We start from the raw sequence: 18720 nt of genomic DNA on the forward strand, positions 1-18720 counted from the left end.
GGCGCTTTAATATGTTAAAACCCAGGCAACCCACCCCACAGACCACCCTCCCCCCCTCTTTTACAGCAACAACCGCTTCGCAATGGTCCGAATGAAAGAGGCTGGAAAGGAGATCCAACATGGCGACCTCTCGTGGTCCGCTTCGCCTGGGATGGACTCTACGGGTTTTGTCCAACACTCATTCAGCTTTACGTAAGATAAGTACCTCAGCTTTCAACAGAAATACCTTCAGAGTAATACTTTCGACACAGAGACGATTTTATAGCGCAGAAGCACAGCCAGAAGAAGTTGATACAAAGGGAGATTCACCTAGGAATCTACTAGAAGTTTACGAGGTGGAACCTACTTTACTGCAAGGTCCCAGGAAAAAGCCTATTTCTCAAGATTATGTCGAGCAAGAAATTGAAAAATCACGAAAAATCCGATCCAGAGTTCCAGTGTGTATAAATCCTGTGGATGCTCAATGGACTCCTGAATCTAAACGGGTTGGGTTGGTAGGAGTCAAGTTGGGAATGAGTTGTTTGTGGCTCAAGGATGGAACAAGGAAGCCTGTCACCCTGGTTGAGGTAATAACGGCTTAAGATTGGAGTTCAAATTACTTTTTTTCACCCCTCTGACTTTTATTTTCGAAAATACTTAGAACTGATTAATAATAATATTAATAATGATGATAATGAGCAATTATTGGATAAAGTGGAGCATGATATCATGAATTATCAATGCCGAGGTCATCATTATAACAGTTACAGGTTAACTGTTATAAAAATTAATTCTTAGATTAAGGATTGTCAAGTTGTTGCAACAAGAATCAGCAGAGAACTTGGTGGCAGAGATGATTCAACAGAGCTTCAGGTTGGAGCAGTGGAAGAAACTCAGTTGTATAATGTGAGTAAAATAAACCTCCATGTGCTGGTTCCTAATTCTTCCCTCAAGGTGCCATAGATTTCCTTATAATTAAGTTCAGAAATCTGGTATTAAATTATTACTCTAGCTGATACATTTCTCTTTCCTCTTTTTTTTTTTCTTTTTAATCACTTGTAAGAGTGAGTGATTAGTGAGTGATTAGTGATTCAGCAAATTTAGATAAAATGTTCTTAAATATAGACAAATTTTGTTTAAGGCTGGTTTTCGGTTATGTTGGAGTTCAAGTTTGGGACTGGTAGTCAGGAGTGCAGGCCCTTGTTGTTCGAACGTCGGATAACTCTATCCTCTAGATAAATCTCTATCCAGTGGATAACACTATACATTTTTTTATCACTTATCTGCTGGAGAGCTATTTATCTGTTGGATAGTATTATCTGCCCTTTATACAACCGGGCCCAGAATGATACAATCAAGTACAAATCAAATTAACAGAACTGAAAGTGGAATGCCAATACTTTTGATGACTCTTTGGCCTAAAATTTAGTGAAAACAGAATTGCTGGACTTGTAAGATTTCAAGAACCTTAAGAACTGCATTTCTGGCTGGTCAGGTTTTCCCTTTTCTTCCAACTCTGACAATGAATTATTCACCAAATCATAGGTGTTGCATTAACATAGGCAGAACTGGGAGACAATGGAAATATTCTCATATTTCTAACTGCAGTCATTTTGAGTCTGTGATGGTACTTACCATTCCAGCGTCCAATTTTCACTAGATTGTAAGGCCTCTCACCAAAGCAACTGCAACTCCAGCTTTAACTTTGTCTCAAGCACTTGCAAAAATTAGTGTTCTTGATTCATTGTAATTAATTAAACATCTGGCATTCACTGCTGAAAAATTTTGCCCTGACCCTGTCTTGGTCATCATACCTCCCTCTTTTACAGTATTATCAAATTAATCTTCCCCTTTTTTGCCATATAGGTCAGAAAATCTCAATATGGACACTTCAAGAAATATGGCATCAATCCAAAGAAAAAGGTGGCAAGTTTTCCTGTTACAGAAAATGGTCTTCTTCATCCTGGTATGAAAAAGGAAAATAGATCTTTAAAGTTGATCACTAATTTGTCTGGTTTCAATGCTGTTTTTGAGATAATAAAATACTGATAAAGCAAGGAAAAGTCACCTTCTGGAAGTGAAAATTACCCTCTGCAAGCAAATGAGGCTATTCCATAATTGATATTTGGTTTGAGTTGTTTTGTTTATATTTTGTTTTAATTTTAACAGGAACACCCCTTTATGCAGCTCACTTCTATCCTGGTCAGCATGTTAAAATTCAAGGAGTCACGTAGGTTACTTTCTTCCATCTTCATTTTGAACCCATTAAAACATCTATAACTTACTTTTTAAAGAGTTAGCCAGAGATGTAACTTTCAGCATTTATTTATTGGTCTTTAAATTTTTCTGGTGGTCTATGTGCTCTTTCCCTGCTTAGGAAATTTGCTAGCAACTGCTGCTTAGTGATCCTCTTTCAAATACTACTTGGATTTCAGTTTCTGGTAACATAATGCATTCTTTTTTTCTTATGAACAAAGAATTGACTGGGGATTTCAAGGTGTGATGAAAAGGTGGAAGATGAAAGGCCAACCAGCTTCTCATGGCCATTCAAAAACACACAGGAAAATGGGAGCAACAGGAGGGGGGCAGGTATGAAACACGGACAAATCCTGTAATCTAGGTCATTGAATATACAGATAGTTTTGGGATAAAAACATGGCAAGTCTATCACAGCTGGGCCAGCTGTTAGTAAAGAGGATTAAAGAATGAAGCAAGCAAATATGGCCTGTGTTGGGGAAGGAAACTTGCTCTTGCTTTTTCTGTTTCCTCTATTATAGAAGAGCTTGACATTTAGTTGTTTCCCATCAGGTTATGCCCTGATGGCATTGAAGCCTTTTTTTTTACAAGATATGTTTGTGACCATTTGTTGGTAGCGGTAACCACTCAGCAAGGAGCAGTGAACTATTTTTCTTCCATAATTCATTTTTTTTTCTGATTTTAAAATAAGGATCCTGGAAGAATCTGGCCAGGAAAGAGGATGCCTGGTCACATGGGAAATAATAGCTGTACATTCCTTGCTGTCAAGGTAATTTGAACAAGTAATGTTCATTTGGAAACTGTTAAAATTAAAATTAAAATAGTACCTTGCTGTAGATCCAAATAAAATGTACAATGACTGAACAAATCATAGGCCTTGTGTTAAGAAGTTTTTCATTTTTTTGTTCCAGATTCTTCGTATCAACACCAAGTACAACATCCTTTACCTCCTGGGAAATTGTCCAGGCAAAAAGGGAAGCTTCATTACAATTCAGGATTCTTACAAGCCACACGAACACCCTCCTCCCTTCCCTACTTATTTCCCAGATCCCCAGGATCCCCTCCCTGAGGATATGTTTGCAGATGATGTACAACAGTTTGATGAGACAATATTTTTCACAAAACAGGACCAAGCCAGTGAAGCTGCACAGGAAAATGCTTGAAGATATACAACTATAGTTTACAGGTGGTTTACCTAGTCTATGTGTGGTTTTCATTCAGAGGGAAGGAAAAAACAACACCTTGTCACTGCAATTAAGAATGATACAAGCATGGATGAAAAAAAACTGCAAGTGTGATCTGTGCAGGGTTTTTACCAATTCTTGACCTCTAGGAAAACTATTGACCTATTGACATTTGCTGAGTAAATTTTAATAGTTGGAAAAAGTATGGAAAATAAAGTTTTTGAAGATAGGAAGTTTGAAGTATCTTCCTTGTTGTAACTTGTGTTCAACGTATTTGTCACTCCTGTGTGCACAGTTTCCCTTTTCTTTGGCCACCATGCTCCTCAAAGGATTTCAACCAACAGGACTGAAAATTTTGGGTTACGTGACTTTGGGCGAGACGACTTGCCCTACTCAAATTGTCACCTTTGATTTTGGTTTCACGCTAAAAACTTGATCACCCCTCCTCCTTGACTTGTGATTCTCAAAGTTGCCAGCATCCTCTAACACTAGATTTACCTTTTAAGACCCTTTAAATGAGTTTTTAGCTGGTTTACTTGCAGTAATAGATTGAAGTGACTTTTATAGTGCTGTTACTGATACAAAAGCAGCTTACAATGGATGTGAAGTAAAGTTCGTGTTATTCTGATGACTCATGCATTTTTTTCTTAAAACGCAATTTTGTTTTGGTCACCTCTGGAAGTTACAGGGTTAAGAATCTAAAAGCTTGACTGTGCCTGGTAGTATTATTATTGATTCTAGACCTTCCACATTTTGCTCTACTGTTTCTTTAGCATGCTGAACAGGCATAATTGTATGGCATTTTCAAGGAAAAAAAAGATCAGTGCAAGGTGAGGAGCAAAAAACATTGTTAGTTGGATAAGGGCTTAATTAGTGGGAACCAGTACCTTATGACCTATGACCTTATAACCAAGGGTTACAGGCTTTTGTCAGAACTGATAAGGAGATCATAAAGAGTGTTGGGTCTGTTTTACACTGGGCAAAGATGGCATGGCTTGGGCTACATAGAGCCTGAGATGTACTTCCAGTAGGGTAGAAGGTGGTGCTGTGCAGCTTTTAATCATATTAGTTATCAAATTACTATGATCATGTGGTTTTCATCCTAATCACTAATAGTTCTTGACTGGACACATCAAAGGTGGAATCAAAGGCTACATACACAAAATTGGATTTATTTCAAATATTTTTATAGGGCAGCATTGCACTCTTAAAGAGCATGGTAGATAATGGAAGGGAGGAATTGAGGTCTCTGTATTTCCAGCTCCTCCCCCCCTCCCCCTTATCTGGGGAAAGTCAGGCAAAAAAACAGTTTGACTGCTATCACAATTAGGAATGTGTTATTGTTGCTTCTGTCTTGTGGCTTTGAATCTTGAAAGCTTCTTTCCAGGTTGGGATGTGCCTGACTGTTCATAAAAGAAGAGTAAATATAAATTGATCTGTAAGTGGAAGTCTACAAAATCGACTTGCATATAAAATCATGTTGGCAACCATATGTAGATTAAACTTAACTGACAGTAACAAAAATTGTTGCTGTTATTATTTGATCTCCTTCAGAGATATATTGGACAGTCTGAAGTATTTCACCCATTCTTCCTGACAAAAGAAGAATATTATCATACCTGCAAGTGAGAACTCTCTTGTCTGATCATCTGCACAGCAGGCTTTTCAATTATACTCCCTGTAAATGCCTGATCAAGGTACAGGCAAAAAAAGTAAGTTAGAAATTTGGTATCAATGCATACTTAAAAACATGCACTTCAACAAACCAACATATTGGCAAGGAAAATTAAGATTTAGTTCTTTAGTCATCCATCACAAAACCATGGTTCTAGAAACACTGGTGCTTGGTTTTCAGAATCAAGAATATCTGCCTTGAACTCATATCAAAGTTCTCAGCATAAGCATGGAATTGAATCATCATTAAACCAGGCAAGTACACATCATCACTTACATGTGCCAGCTGTAAAAACTTAACCCCATAGAGTCCGTAGATGATTCTTTCACTTGGTGTAGAATGAGTCAACTGGGAATAACATTACATCCTCCACTCCCCTCCCCCATCTCACACACACATGCACACATTCTCACCAATACCATTTTATACTCTTGGGTGGAGAGGGTACTGTGAAAATTGTGTCACGCATAACTGCCCCAGCACAGGTTCACATGTAAATCCAGTCCCTTCACACTGAGGGTGTGAAGGGACTGGATCCATCAATTTGCCCAGCCCTTTTACAGTGGAATGAAATTTCATAACAGTAAACCTTTTGAAAATTGAATCATGTACTGATGAAAGATGTACCACAACCACTGTAGGCTGTATTCCTACCCTTTTCTGAATTAACTGTGCAATCTCCCAGTGTATGAGCTCATTTACCACTGAACAACAAAACATTAAAAGTTTAACCCTTTAATCCCACAGAGTGACAAGGTTCTAATTTCTCTTTACAATCTATCCCTTGAATCAAATTAAGGTATCAAATTAAAGGAAATGATTGGCAACTAACAAAGCTTGTGATGGTTTAACAAATTGTCCTTGTTAGAACCAAGGAAATGTATAGAGAACAGTATGGAGAATATGCATTATGATGTTAAGTCTAAAGAGTTAACACCCTCCCAACTGCTCCAATTGATCCAACTAACCTTCTGAGAGTCAAAGTCTGCTACCTGCGTGTTATCTTTGACAATATCAGAAGGAAATTGCTGTGTAGTAACAGATGTCTCTTCTTCAAAGTTTTTTTTGTCTTTTTCTTCAGCAGAAGGCCTTCTCAAAATGGATTTTAACTCTTTTTTAGAAGCAAACTGTGAGTAGATGTCTGCTGGGCTTGTAACAGTAAGTTGTTCACAAGAATCCTTTGGAGACTGCAAGATATGAGAAAATAATTTAATCAAAGTCAAAGCACCAACTCCAGTACAGCATAAGGTCAGAACAACTAGATTTTTTACATCTTTTCCTCTCAACACAAATACCAACTCAAGAGGCAACATGAGTGTGTGGTTAGAGCACTACACTGTACTTGTAATCGGAGAGCTACACTGTACTTGTACCTGTACATCATTATCATTATCATCGTATATTAACCCTTTCAATTTCATGTGTAACAAAAACCGAATTTCCCCTTACAATTTTGATAAAGTTGCAGACAGAAGGATGTCGAGCAGTAAGAAACATATCAGGTAGTGCATACCATCAGATTTAACACAATACTCAGAGCTAAAATTGTATGAATGTACAGCTCAATGTAGAGAATTGAAATTTAGATCTCTGGAGTGAAAGTGATAACAGGTATTTAAACATCAACACAGTACAATAAAAACTTATACTAACCTGCCCTTGTGAGTGCTCTGATGAAGAGCTAAACTTGACTGAAATTATGGTCTGTACATCATCACTATCATGATTCTCATCATCATCCTCACTTGTAGTGGAATCCGTTGAGCTAACGACAGTCTCATCCTTAACATCATGTATCTCCCAAGTAACTTTCTTTTTGGTTTCATTTGTTTTGTCTTTATGATGAAGTCCCCATCTTGCATCTCCTTGTATGTTTGTGTGTTCGCCTGTGGTTATGCTTTTTTCATCACCAGAATCATCCTTCCCGACCTGGTCTAGTTCAGCATTCATAGTTTCCTTTTCTTCCAGTTCATCTAGTCTTGCAAGCAAAGACAAGTCTTCTAAAGACACTTTTTGTACCTTATTTCCTTTCATTGTTATTGTATCCTTTTGATCACTCTTAAGTCCTTGAACTTTCTTTGTACCACCAAATCTTTCAGCCTTAGGGTGTGCCTTTCGTAAATGCTGAGCTACCAATAAATAAAAGAGTGACTTCTAAACAAACAGCAAGCAAGAGTCAACCATGACATTACAAGTTCCTGCCCACCTACTGGCATGATATAAATAATTTTCATCCAGGTTTATTTTCTGACTTTCAGTTCATCAGACCACACCAACATGGGGTACAATTTGTGCCCTCTGGGTTAAATCTTTAGAACCTCATCATAAAGTCATCCACCTCAAGTCTCCTTACTACCTACTGTACAGTTCCTTGTAAATTAGACAGTACAATTTGGTGTAATGATAACATGGCACCCTCTTGCTGGAAATCACTGCTACTCTCCTCACCTGTTTGCGAGGTAACATATTGGAATTGCAAAGAGAAGTTACAAGTTGATCACTTTCTGAGGGTTAAAGAGTGAAGCTTATTTCAAGTTTCACTTAATCAAAGGTGTAACTGAGAAGGTATCATGGGGTGCATTTGAAATAGACTCCCCTCTCGTAATCCCAATATGTGAACCAGTGGAATTCAAATATTCAAGCCCCATCAAATAACCAAAACTTATTTTTATCAACAGCTCTCAAATTAACCCTTTAACTCCCAGAATTGATTTTAAAAGATGAAATTTCTCCCTACAAGATCCAAAAATTATCCACCAAACAGTTAATGAGAATACTGAAACTTATCACATAGAAGGTGTTACTATCATCTAACACTAAATTCTTATAGCTAATTCAACAGGAAATGTGTAACATCTAGAGGGGAGATTAACCCTTGAACTCCCATGAGTGACCAAGAGAGAATTTCTCGTTACAATATCAACACAATATTGTGCAGACAAGTGATGAGAATAAATAAATAAAAATATCAATTGGGGGATTATAAGTTGATCCAATATCAAATTCTCCAAACTAACATCACAAGAACTGTATAGCAGAAAGTAAGGAGAATTACTAATGAGATCGTAGGAGTTAAAGGGTTAACAATCACATTGAGAGTTCAAGGGTTAAGTTTAAAAATGAATATAGAAGTTTCTTGAGAAAAAAAAAAAGAAAAAAATCTCACTTGAAAATCTCTCCTCCTCTTGTGATGAAAGCTCTTCTTTGATTTCTCTTACATCTGCATTTTCCTGAGAAACCATAATAAGTGAAAGGAAAAATTTCATGCATTTCTAGCACAATTTCCTCAGACTAATTTATTTTTATTGTTTATTCACAGAGATAGAATGGCTATTTGAGCAAAACAGCAAGTATCAATGTTGCATAATTTTCAGAATGTGAACAGTTCAACACTGAATTTCAGGATAAGCATGGAAATATTTGTCATCATTAAATTATGCAACCTACCTGTATGCAATAAACATGTATTTTCCCACAAAGACTTTACCATATCCAAGTTCCACTGAATTAGCACTGCATCTTAATATTTACTCAATAAAATAACATCTCAATGTAATTTTAAAGTGTATAAATTATTGCACTTTACCTCTGCAACGGACTGAATTTCTGAGGCAAAGTTTACTGCTGATTCAAAATTCTTCAGGTCTTCCTTGATCCCAGCAATATTTTTCTCCAGATCTAACAAAGGAAAGATCACCGTAAATACAATGCGAGTGAAGCCTCTAGGAGTTGCATGGCATTTGGTCTTGATCTAAACAAACTGATACAAATATACCAGAAGAAGAAACAAAACAATGTGGTGTTGTTCTCCTTCTGAGATAGACCAGTTAAAAAAAAAATAATATGAAATTTTAACCCATGATCTCATTAGAAAATCTCCTTACTGTCTGTTATGTAATACTTATGATGTTACTTTGGAGAATTTGGATTTGGATTAACATATAGTCACTTAATTGATATTTTTCTTTATTCTCATTCCTTGCCTGATTCATATTGTATTAATATTGTAGGGAGAAATTCTGTCTTGGTCACTCCTGGAGTTAAAGGGTTAAGCGTATAAAGTGGTTTCACTAATACTGTGAACTAAAAACACACTTGGATGGCACATTTATGTATCAGGGCGTAAAATTGCGCCTAACACAGGCGCCAATGCGACTAAATTTTTCCCTTTGGCGACCAAATCCTGAAAATTAGTCGCCAAATTGGCGACTAGAATGTTTCATCATAACCTTACCAAGAGATATCATGAATTAAAAAGATTTTCAAAGATAAATCCGTGGCAAACTTCCTCGTTAAGTTTGTTTCCAAAATGCAGCACGTGCATCTTGATCGATGACTAGACGCCATCTTGAATTTAGGTGAGCTTGAGAGTTGTATATCATCCCTCCTAGTGTCCACTTTGTAGCACATTAAAGATCTTTCCTCTAACTTAAATTTGGAGGGTCTCTCTAGAACGCAGCGTAAAAAAGATTTTGTTTGTCTTTGAAAATGGCGACCAACTTTTTTTGAATTGGCTACCACTTTGAAGAATTTAGGAGTCAAGTGGCTATCAGAAAAAAAAATTAATTTCACGCACTGTGTATCTTTATGTAACCTTATAAGAAAATGACACTTTTCAGTTGAGCAATAAAGTTGAATGGTTTTCAGTTCATCAGACCAAACATCATTAGGTGCAAAACCTTCTGTTGGCTAAATCCTTACAAAGTCATCATCAAACCATAAAGACCTTATAGCACCAAGTCCTTTGCACCACAAAATCATTAACCCTTTAACTCACCAGATCTGTTTGTTAATTCTCCCCTCTAGCTGCTAGACATTTCCATATAAATTAGTTACAAGAATTTGGTGTTAGATCAAGTTTGGTGTTAGATCAAGTTTGGTGTTAGATCAGTTTGAGTATTCTCATTACCCGCTTGCTGGGTATTGTATGGATACTTTAGGGAGAAGTTGCATGTGAATCACTTCTGGAAGTTTAAGGGTTTAAAGAGAAATACAGTATATACCTATCCATGCAACATCCCAGCTCACATACAGACCAAATAAAAAGCAAGACTAACAAAATGCAATTTTCTACAAGTCCTCCGTCATCACAAAACATTACCATGTACATGAAGTTAAAAACAGTACATTTTTTTCGTCTCTCCACCATTTCAAGAGCTTGACTAGCCGAACGCTCAGCAAACCAGTTGTCTCCAAGAAGCACCATAATCTCATTAGTGTGAATAAGTCTTCCTGGCATAAAAGCCACAGATCCAAATGGAACCTGATGACAAAATTATTTTTTTTTTAAAATTCATCATAGTCTATATCATTTTCACCTAACATTCTGTTGTCAGAGTAAATGTAACCTCAGGACTTGCATGCATTAACCCCATCAATACCCTTAGAAGCCTAAGAGCTGCTGAGAAAATGAATGTCTCTTCTATGAATAGCCTAATTCATACACTCTGAAAAGCATGAGCAAACCAAAAAATAAAGTAAAAAAGGGGGTAAGTTCCTAAAAAGACTGTTGCGCTGATCGATGGGAGAGTATAACAAGGTAATTTTGTTTCATCAACTGAGTTAATAACATAAACTGGCAACTGTAAAGATTTTCAAAGCTGATGTTTCAAGCATTAGCCCTTTATCAGAGCAAAAGACATGGGGCTAACGCTCGAAAAGTCAGCTTTGACACTTTTAACCATAGCCAATCTATGTTATTAACTTAGTTGATAATACCAAATTACCTTGTTAAATATAGAGTGCTTCTTCAGGTTTCTATAAATTTTGCTTAAGGTACAGGTATGAGTGCAAGTCAATGAGGTGTGTACTTTATGGACTAGAGATCCTTGTTCCCGTGGTTTCAAAGAATTTAAAACTTTACTACGATATTCAAACGCTTCCTCCCCTCCCACGACCAAAACTCACCATAACCTCGTGGGATGTTTTGTTTGGAAGAGTCTGCAATAGAGCCTCGAGTTTTTCATAGTCTTCCTTAAATCTCTCACTGCATGACATATAAAAAAAAAATTGATCACAACCCTGATACATATATGCACAAAATCGCGTAGAAGAAGTCAAACCAGTGAAAAGAGTCCCGAATAAGGAAAGTGTCTTGTAAATTCCATACCACGTGAGCAGCCGTTGTTGGCGTTCCAGCAAAGCCTAAAATGATAGTTCGAAAAATTATTTAAAATGAACGCATTATCTATCTTTTGCAGTCTATAATTATGTCCTTACCCTTTTATTTTCTTCTTTAAAGCGTGATATTTGCGCGAATTCCGACATTGTCGACAAAAAACTGTCCTGGCTGAATTACATCAACTTTACCCGTGATCGTCCGCCATGCTTTCTTCTTGAAAATTGCACATCACCCCCCAGAGGAAGGGAGAATGGTCACGGCATTACCCATAGTACAACAGTATCATTGAGTTAATAAATGGCGGTCGATTCGGGGAACGGTTGTTTACAAATTTTAAAATATTTATAGGGGACAAATATATTAAAAAGGCGGGATCTGCTACCTTTATCAACATGGAGAATTACATACTGTACGACGAAGTTGGTAGAGGAGAACACTCTGTGGTTTACAAAGGTCGTAAGAAAGGAACAATTGAATTTGTAGCGATACACTGTGTTGAAAAATGCAAGCGACTGGAGCTTCGAAACATTGTCAGACTGACCCACGAGATGGATCATCTAAATGTTGTCAAATTTCGTGAATGGTACGAGACAACAAATCACATCTGGATGGTGGTGGAGTTATGTACAGGAGACAGTTTGGACGCCGTCCTGTCTCAAGATAAATGTCTACCAGTGGAAACTGTCAGGCAATTTGGAATTGAAATTGCAAAAGCATTGTACTACATTCACTCCCTTGGAATTCTTTATTGTGATTTGAAACCATCAAGGATAATGCTCGATGGAGCAGGTGTCTTGAAGTTCAGTAACTTTGCACTGGCCAGAGTTGAAGGAGAGGACGACTTCTATGACAGTTTACAAGAAGAACAAAATTCTGACGACGAGGACAAAAATTATAGAGATACAGAGAAGGATCAAAGCCAGCGACCCAAACCTTCACCCCACTATATGGCCCCTGAAGTACTCAGTGGGGGTCCTCATTCTAAAGAAAGTGACCTGTGGTCATTTGGGTGCGTGTTGTATGAATTGTTTTCAGGAGAAAAACCTTTTGTTGCAGATTCTTTTGCAGAACTTGTCACAAAAATTTTTCACGAAAATGTCCCTCATCTGAGATTAGACATGGAAGGTGCAAAAAATGGGGCATTACATGATCTTGACAATGTAATAAAAAGACTGTTAGAGAAAGATCCTACACAGCGTTTAGACTGGAAAGATTTGATAGTACACAGCTTTTGGCAAGGTGAATTAGAAAATCAGTTTAAATCTGCTGATGGAATCAAAGGGGAAGCAGAAACTGAAGATCAGCAAGAATTAAATGATGAAGGAAAGAGTGAAGAGTTACACTGTGGAAATGTTGGAGAAGAGAAAGAACATGTCAAAACCAAGAGTGATCAATTACATCTGCCAGCACAGATCGTCAGGCAGGGAACATACACCTTCAGCAGCAGGCCACATACGACTGATCCTGCTTCAAGTAGTAAGGAAAATGAATCTCTAGGCAAAACCCATACAGTGGTCAGAAGAAAAACATTAGATGATCAAGATGAGAGTGAGTCCAACTCAACTAAAAATGCAAAAAGAGATTCAACAAACGTAGTTTTTGGAACTTCAGAATCAAAGAACAATAAGTCAAACCTGGTGAAACAAAATCGAACGTTCAAAAAATCTGACTTCAATAAGCTGAAACAGAATGGACTTAATCAAAGTGAAGCTCAGGAATCTACAAGTTCAGTACTTCAGGATCAGCAGGTTAAAGACAACAGAAGTCCAACTCATAACAAAATTTCAGATTTAGTGAGTCATCCATCAGATTTTATCGTGACACCAATTGCTGATAACCCTCGCATAAAGAAATTTTCCCTTCCCAAATGGGATTCAAAGGCACTACCTTGTCAACCTCTAAAACCAGGAGAGCTTGTGGACCTTCCAAGAGAAAAATTTGAAGAGCATTTAACTTCCATTAGCAGTTTGTTGAGTCAAAATGACAGAGCAAATGCTGGCCCTGTTGCCTCTCTTCACCGAAGCAAATTACACACAGCATCTTATTTGGCATCACTGTGCCGAGATGGAGAGATTGTTAATGAAGTCTTTGATTCAGATTTTATACCAGTGATGCTGAGACAGATCAAGTCTGGTTTTTCAGCTGATTTCAAATCAAGACTTGGTAAGTGTCATGAACAACATGTGCTACCCATACCCCATCTTGAGTATGATAGTATGTTTCTAAGGTCTGTAAACTCTGCCAAGTATATTCCTGGGCCCAGTTGTTCAAAGGCCAATTGGGGCAAAGCCAAGGTTAAATTTTCATTCAGCTTTCTTTTATTCCTTTGTTCAAAAGCCTTTTCAGGATATTTTTCTGTATTCCTTTTAAAGCACCTAATACTGTAATGAAAGTTTAGACAAAAAGAATTGTATTGAATTTTCTTTGAAAACCTCCTGATCTGAATTAAGATCTAACATTAACCCAGGATTGTCTGCCTAGCTTTGAACAACCTGCCCTGGCCATCAGCTAATAGAGGCATACAGTTGTTAGTTTTCTGCATAACAGAGATTAAAAGTTTTAGTCTATGTACCCAATGCCAAGTGGTTTATTGAAGCATTACTTAACCCCAGTTTCAATAGCATCGGATGAATGAATTGTAGTACAATGTCAAACAGACTGGTAGAGAGATAAGAAAAATTTCAAGCCAGTGGATATTTTTTGGGTTCACACCAAATTCCTAGGATTTGCACTAAATGCAGGGGTCTCCATGAAAGCTGGTTACTGGCTGTGTCTTCCTTGGCCTGTAAGCCCGCCTACTGCGGTCTGTTTAGCTTGCAAGCAGGCTCTCATGCCTGCATTTTGCTTTTGGGGCCTTTGTAGGGCATCGGTACCTATTAAATCATTGGCAGCCATTTATGGAAAAAGGTATCAAAACTCCTAAAATGATGAATTGATCATTTTTTATTGTTATTTGAAAGGATATGCTCTCAGTCTTTTAGCTGGTAATGCTACAATGATTTCTGAGGACTTCAACATGACAGAAGTGTTCACAGTATTAACAGAGGTGATCAGAGACAACTTTCGGAATGCCAAGCTCAAGCAACATCTTTTGCCTGCCCTGGGCGAGTTTCTGTTTTATGCTGCGACTCAGGAGGAAAATTTAGGAGGTGAAATTCCACAATGGGACGTTCCAGGTAATGTGTTCAGAGGGTCAGCCTCATACAGATAAGGTAATTGCAACAGGCCTTCTTTAAGCATTTAGGTGTTGTAGTTTTTAGTTGTCAGGTACATGTGTGTAAACGTCTGATTATGGAAATGCAATCACTTTTATTAGTCCAGTGTTCAAATAATGACATACAGATGGACAAAGAATTTGAAAGGATGTGTAGGCAAACGATTGAATGCAACGCAAACAAACCAAATCTTCCATCGGGGGTTTATTACAAACCAACAAAATGACCAGCTCCCAGCTGGCTTGTTATCTCAGGTTGTAGAGCACTGCAACGCTATTGCAGAGATCATGGGTTTAAATCCCGTACTGGTCTGAATTTTTTTTCAGGCTTTTATTTTCACTACTGCTTCAGTAATGTTCATTAGCGGGAAGATCACTTTCATCTTCATTTATTATTCCGCAGTTCAAATAAATTATATGATTTTCATATGTTCATAGTTCTTTTCTCATCTTGTAGTATTGTTCTACATGATGTTCGTCAAGTGCCTATAAATAAATTTTGAAACTTAACGGACATAGTCTAGTGGTTGAAATCTGCAGACAACAACCCCGCATAAACACGGACATGAATCTCAACTTACTTACTTTAAGCCTCTGGGATGGACATCCATCGTTCTGAGCGAAACTCATGCTGTACTCATTACTCAGTTCTTTCACGATGCCCTTGAAGTGGAACTTGGAAGTATGTCGTAGTTTTACTTCCAGGTATATATGGAGGCGGCAAATGTACTTTGCAATTACAACTTGGTTGTATTTCCTTTAGGAGTCACATTCACTATTGTCACCAGATGTCTACATGAGGGAGAAGATATCGCGGTGCAGCACTTTGCTGCTAAAGCCATTGAGAACGTGGCGTCAACCCATGGCAGACATTGCACGAAATTTGCCACAAATGACACGGCTCAGGTAAAAACTAAATAAACGTTGAAACTAAGAGGATTAGAACCAGTCATGGCTGATCATCGGAATAAATCAGAACCGAAGTAATTACGAAAGCCAATCAAGATTCGGAGTTAACTAATTTACTCCTCGAGAACTGAGTGGCGATTGAGCAATTTTGTGTTAATTGCTAGAGAAAACAATTTAATCGCAAAAAGGTACAATTGGGAGAATTTTCTTTAAAGAAATAGTTATGATGATAGAGCGTTATCAACAAAGAGGTCATGAGAATGAACTAAAAAATCAGGTAGATGGTGTTGTCCTGATAGAAGTGAGGTTTACAAATCATATCTTATTTTATCGTTATCTTTGCGCAGCTTCTTTGGAATTTCTTCACTCACTGTACCATTGATGCTCAGAAGGTAACAGCGATTTCAGCGCTCAGTCGCTTGACAATTAAATCACCTACAGTCTTCCAACATGTGATTGAGAAGGCAGGTTTTAAAGCAGTAAGCACAGCCTTGGCCAGCAGCATTCCTAAGATCCAGCAAGGTTTAGTTACAATGTTCGTTGTGCTGCTTTCTAACAGACCTCAGATGCGAAGGCTTGTTCAAGAACGAGACCTGGCTACCAAGGGTCTTCATCTATTTGAGAGTCCATCCATGGTTATCCGGGGAAAGGCCTTCCTTTTGGTCCTAACCTTGATCCAGTCCAGCCCGGAAGCCCTCCTCATGTGCTGCCAGTCCCGGCTGGTCGTGTACATCGAGCGGCAGCTAAAGAGAGGTACCCCAATTAAAGGCGAGAGCCGGGAGAATCGAGACTATCTTGTGCAGTGTCAGAATATTTGCATGTCCGCCATCGTTGAAGCGGTACCCGGGATCCTGTTGGATGTGTTGGCGTCTCTGGATGCGGTTCAAGGAAGGAAGCACCCCTCGGCGAGTCACGCCAAGCAGCTGCGGACAAACCTTCCACTGTTGTCCATCATTCTGCACCTCGTTACAAGTCACGCTTTTCGTTCTCAAGTAACAAATGAAGAATTTCTCGTCAATGTCGGCTTGCTTCTGTCGCATGTGACTTCAATTGATTCTGGAAGCACCAGCATTGGATCAGCAGCGGGACCGAACGCAGCAGAAGACCTTATCAGCGTGGTGTTGTCTATTGCGGAAGCAATCACGCAACACCCTCCTATACTGCTGGAGTATCACGCTGTTGTCACACAACACATCCTGCCTCATCTGGCTGCTCTGATGAGCAGTACAAATGGAGATACACGAGTGTTAAGCTTCAGAATGTTTGCCGATGTAGCGTCGCTGTATCTTGATAACCATAATGTGTACAATTCCTCCAGTGATGTTGAAGATGTGTTGAAAAGTACCAGCAAACTAAATGAGGTGAGATGCTCTCTCTTCCTTAGAGTTTTTCTGCATGGAAGAGTTCTTTATTGTAATTAATTACTTTACTTTCCTTTTTTAGTCCAAGCCTTAAATTCATCTAGTGGAAACATTTTGCGTCTGGCATTTTTAAAGAAGGCCTCTTTTTAAGTGGTAATGTACTTGTTGTCATTGATTTCTCGTAGGTTATTAATAATCACTTACTGCCTCAGTATCATCTCATCCTGCAAGACCAAGATCCTTTACCAGCATATGGTCTTAAACTGTTGCTATCTTTCTTGGAAAGAAGCCCCGACATCATCCACACAGTTGTGGATCAAAAGCTTCTTCTTACCATGTCCCAGATCCTACAGTCCCACACCGACCGAGTCGACAGGGGAATGGTGCTGAGTACAGTTGGTTTACTGGACTGTTTGGTTTCTGCCAAAGATGTTGACGTTTCTTTGTTATACGACCAAGGTTTAATCGATATCCTCGTTTCCGTTTTCGTTGACGTTGCGTCGGCACAAAACGAGGAAAATTTTACTGGAAATGACCCCTCAGTGGCGCTGTTGCTTCCCCTTTTCGATGCTTTGAATAACACGTTGAAATTCGTCTCCAGAGAAGTACGCAAAGCTCTGCAGGCGAAGACTGAGGCGAGACCAGACAACGAGGCTCAGACGCAACTGGCGGAGAAGCTCCTTGTGGAGAGTAAACCGCTGGTCGACATGACTGGCTTGCTTATCAACTTTCTCTGTCACGAGGACCTGGATGTGAGAGACAGTTCTTGTAGGTGCTTGTATCTAATGGTGGAACTTTTTGGAGGGATTTATGAGGACTCTCTAAGCTCGGAAAACATGGAGTGCTTTGCGGAGGCTTTGAGCGCCGCTGACGTTAAGAAACAAAAACAGCTTTTACGAATTATCAAACGATTAGTTTCTCCCAATATACAGAGCAATTATTTGGAAGGAAACAGTTTGCAAAGACTCATTCATGTTCTGCAAGAACTGCCGTCGGACTCCTCCAGCGCAGAAGGATCGGCTGTTGGAAGCCTCATAGGAGAAATTCTTCTCAAATTCGGCCATGATAATTAGCCCCTCTGGCTGAGATTATGATCTTAGCCGACATAGAAGGGTTGTTGTAAGTTATTTTTCCTGTGGTGTTATCTCGAATGCCACGCAGTAAAGTGTGTTCACTTCAGATTTTGATAGTGATTAATTCCCAAGGAGAGAAGGGGTATTCTGGGGATGTTCTGCCAGGGGAGGGGTTATTCTGGGATGCACCCCCCAGGTCAAATCACTTACCACTTTCGACCGGAAAAAAATGGAAAACAAAAACCCCATCATGAGACAACAGTAGAAAGCTGGAAACGCCCCAGAATTTTTAAGTATACTAAACGAAGTTTTTTATTTAAAAGAAAACTATGGGCGTCATTATTTCTCTCTCAATTAGCATCTAAAAACCGGTATTCCTCTCAGAAAAAGTGCGTGTTTATTTTATCTTCAGTTTGTTACAATTATGCCCGATAGTTAACCTCACACTTGGCGAACAACTGTTACTTGATATACATTCTTTTAAGAGTACACCTTTCCCACTATTATTGCCGTCCATCTCGTGTAACAGGAACAGGCTTTTAGCAATTGAACCTTTGACAGTTTCCGTCCTGCTTTCGTTACAATTCTTCAGTTCGCTCTGAGACTAAATGACCATTAGAATTTGCTTACGATGACAAATCTTACAAACTAGAGTTACAAATGTTCCCCGATTTGTTTTGATTCGCAGTTTAAAGGTTGGTAAGAACTCTTGAAAAGTGACGAAGCTATCCGAATCTCCTTTGACAACAGTCGCTCTTCTTAAGCTTCAAGGACCAATCTCCTCGGTCGCTCAGAGGAGACTATACTCTTGCATCCTCCGCGAACTTGCCCGCTTAATCAAGTACCAACAGAATTGATGATTAAATTGTCCCAGGTACCTCTGACCTTCAATCCCTACCGAAAATGAAACCAGTTTGTATGACCAGTGGAGTTTATGATGATGCTTGA

The 18720-nt window shown here is 38.7% G+C and overlaps 3 protein-coding genes across 3 annotated transcripts; 2 read left to right on the forward strand and 1 right to left on the reverse strand.

Annotated features, from left to right (window-relative positions):
* Window positions 1-109: 109 nt before the first annotated feature.
* Window positions 110-3677, forward strand: LOC131770097 (large ribosomal subunit protein uL3-like). The gene is made up of 7 exons (XM_059085809.2): window positions 110-566; window positions 778-885; window positions 1846-1945; window positions 2149-2209; window positions 2457-2568; window positions 2927-3004; window positions 3147-3677. The coding sequence occupies exons 1-7, from the start codon at window positions 120-122 to the stop codon at window positions 3396-3398; spliced, it is 1158 nt and encodes a 385-aa protein (XP_058941792.2). The 5' UTR covers window positions 110-119; the 3' UTR covers window positions 3399-3677.
* An 894-nt stretch (window positions 3678-4571) lies between these two features.
* On the reverse strand, window positions 4572-11445 carry LOC131770093 (unconventional prefoldin RPB5 interactor 1). The gene is made up of 10 exons (XM_066163780.1): window positions 11314-11445; window positions 11204-11238; window positions 11002-11080; window positions 10222-10357; window positions 8681-8772; window positions 8261-8324; window positions 6748-7223; window positions 6063-6281; window positions 5039-5107; window positions 4572-4822 (listed from the first exon to the last, which is right to left on the reverse strand). The coding sequence occupies exons 1-10, from the start codon at window positions 11359-11361 to the stop codon at window positions 4757-4759; spliced, it is 1284 nt and encodes a 427-aa protein (XP_066019877.1). The 5' UTR covers window positions 11362-11445; the 3' UTR covers window positions 4572-4756.
* Window positions 11446-11535: 90 nt separating this feature from the next.
* Window positions 11536-17878, forward strand: LOC131770098 (serine/threonine-protein kinase ULK4). Its single transcript, XM_059085810.2, has 5 exons — window positions 11536-13378; window positions 14176-14391; window positions 15193-15335; window positions 15686-16699; window positions 16885-17878. Exons 1-5 carry the CDS (start codon window positions 11608-11610, stop codon window positions 17770-17772), a joined length of 4032 nt encoding a protein of 1343 aa, XP_058941793.2. The 5' UTR covers window positions 11536-11607; the 3' UTR covers window positions 17773-17878.
* Window positions 17879-18720: the final 842 nt, after the last annotated feature.

The sequence above is a fragment of the Pocillopora verrucosa genome, chromosome 3 (assembly GCF_036669915.1).
Source record: "Pocillopora verrucosa isolate sample1 chromosome 3, ASM3666991v2, whole genome shotgun sequence".
NCBI lineage: Eukaryota > Metazoa > Cnidaria > Anthozoa > Scleractinia > Pocilloporidae > Pocillopora > Pocillopora verrucosa.

Coding starts and splice junctions, on each gene's coding strand:
- LOC131770098 (XM_059085810.2), top strand. CDS start 11,608: ATGGAGAATTACATACTGTACGACGAAGTTGGTAGAGGAGAACACTCT. Junction 14,392..15,192: donor TCCACAATGGGACGTTCCAG/GTAATGTGTTCA, acceptor TATTTCCTTTAG/GAGTCACATTCACTATTGTC. Junction 16,700..16,884: donor GTACCAGCAAACTAAATGAG/GTGAGATGCTCT, acceptor GATTTCTCGTAG/GTTATTAATAATCACTTACT.
- LOC131770093 (XM_066163780.1), bottom strand. CDS start 11,361: ATGTCGGAATTCGCGCAAATATCACGCTTTAAAGAAGAAAATAAAAGG. Junction 8,773..10,221: donor GGTGGAGAGACGAAAAAAAT/GTACTGTTTTTA, acceptor TTCCTTTGTTAG/ATCTGGAGAAAAATATTGCT. Junction 7,224..8,260: donor AGAGGAGGAGAGATTTTCAA/GTGAGATTTTTT, acceptor ATTTATTGGTAG/CTCAGCATTTACGAAAGGCA.
- LOC131770097 (XM_059085809.2), top strand. CDS start 120: ATGGCGACCTCTCGTGGTCCGCTTCGCCTGGGATGGACTCTACGGGTT. Junction 886..1,845: donor AAGAAACTCAGTTGTATAAT/GTGAGTAAAATA, acceptor TTTGCCATATAG/GTCAGAAAATCTCAATATGG. Junction 3,005..3,146: donor GTACATTCCTTGCTGTCAAG/GTAATTTGAACA, acceptor TTTTTGTTCCAG/ATTCTTCGTATCAACACCAA.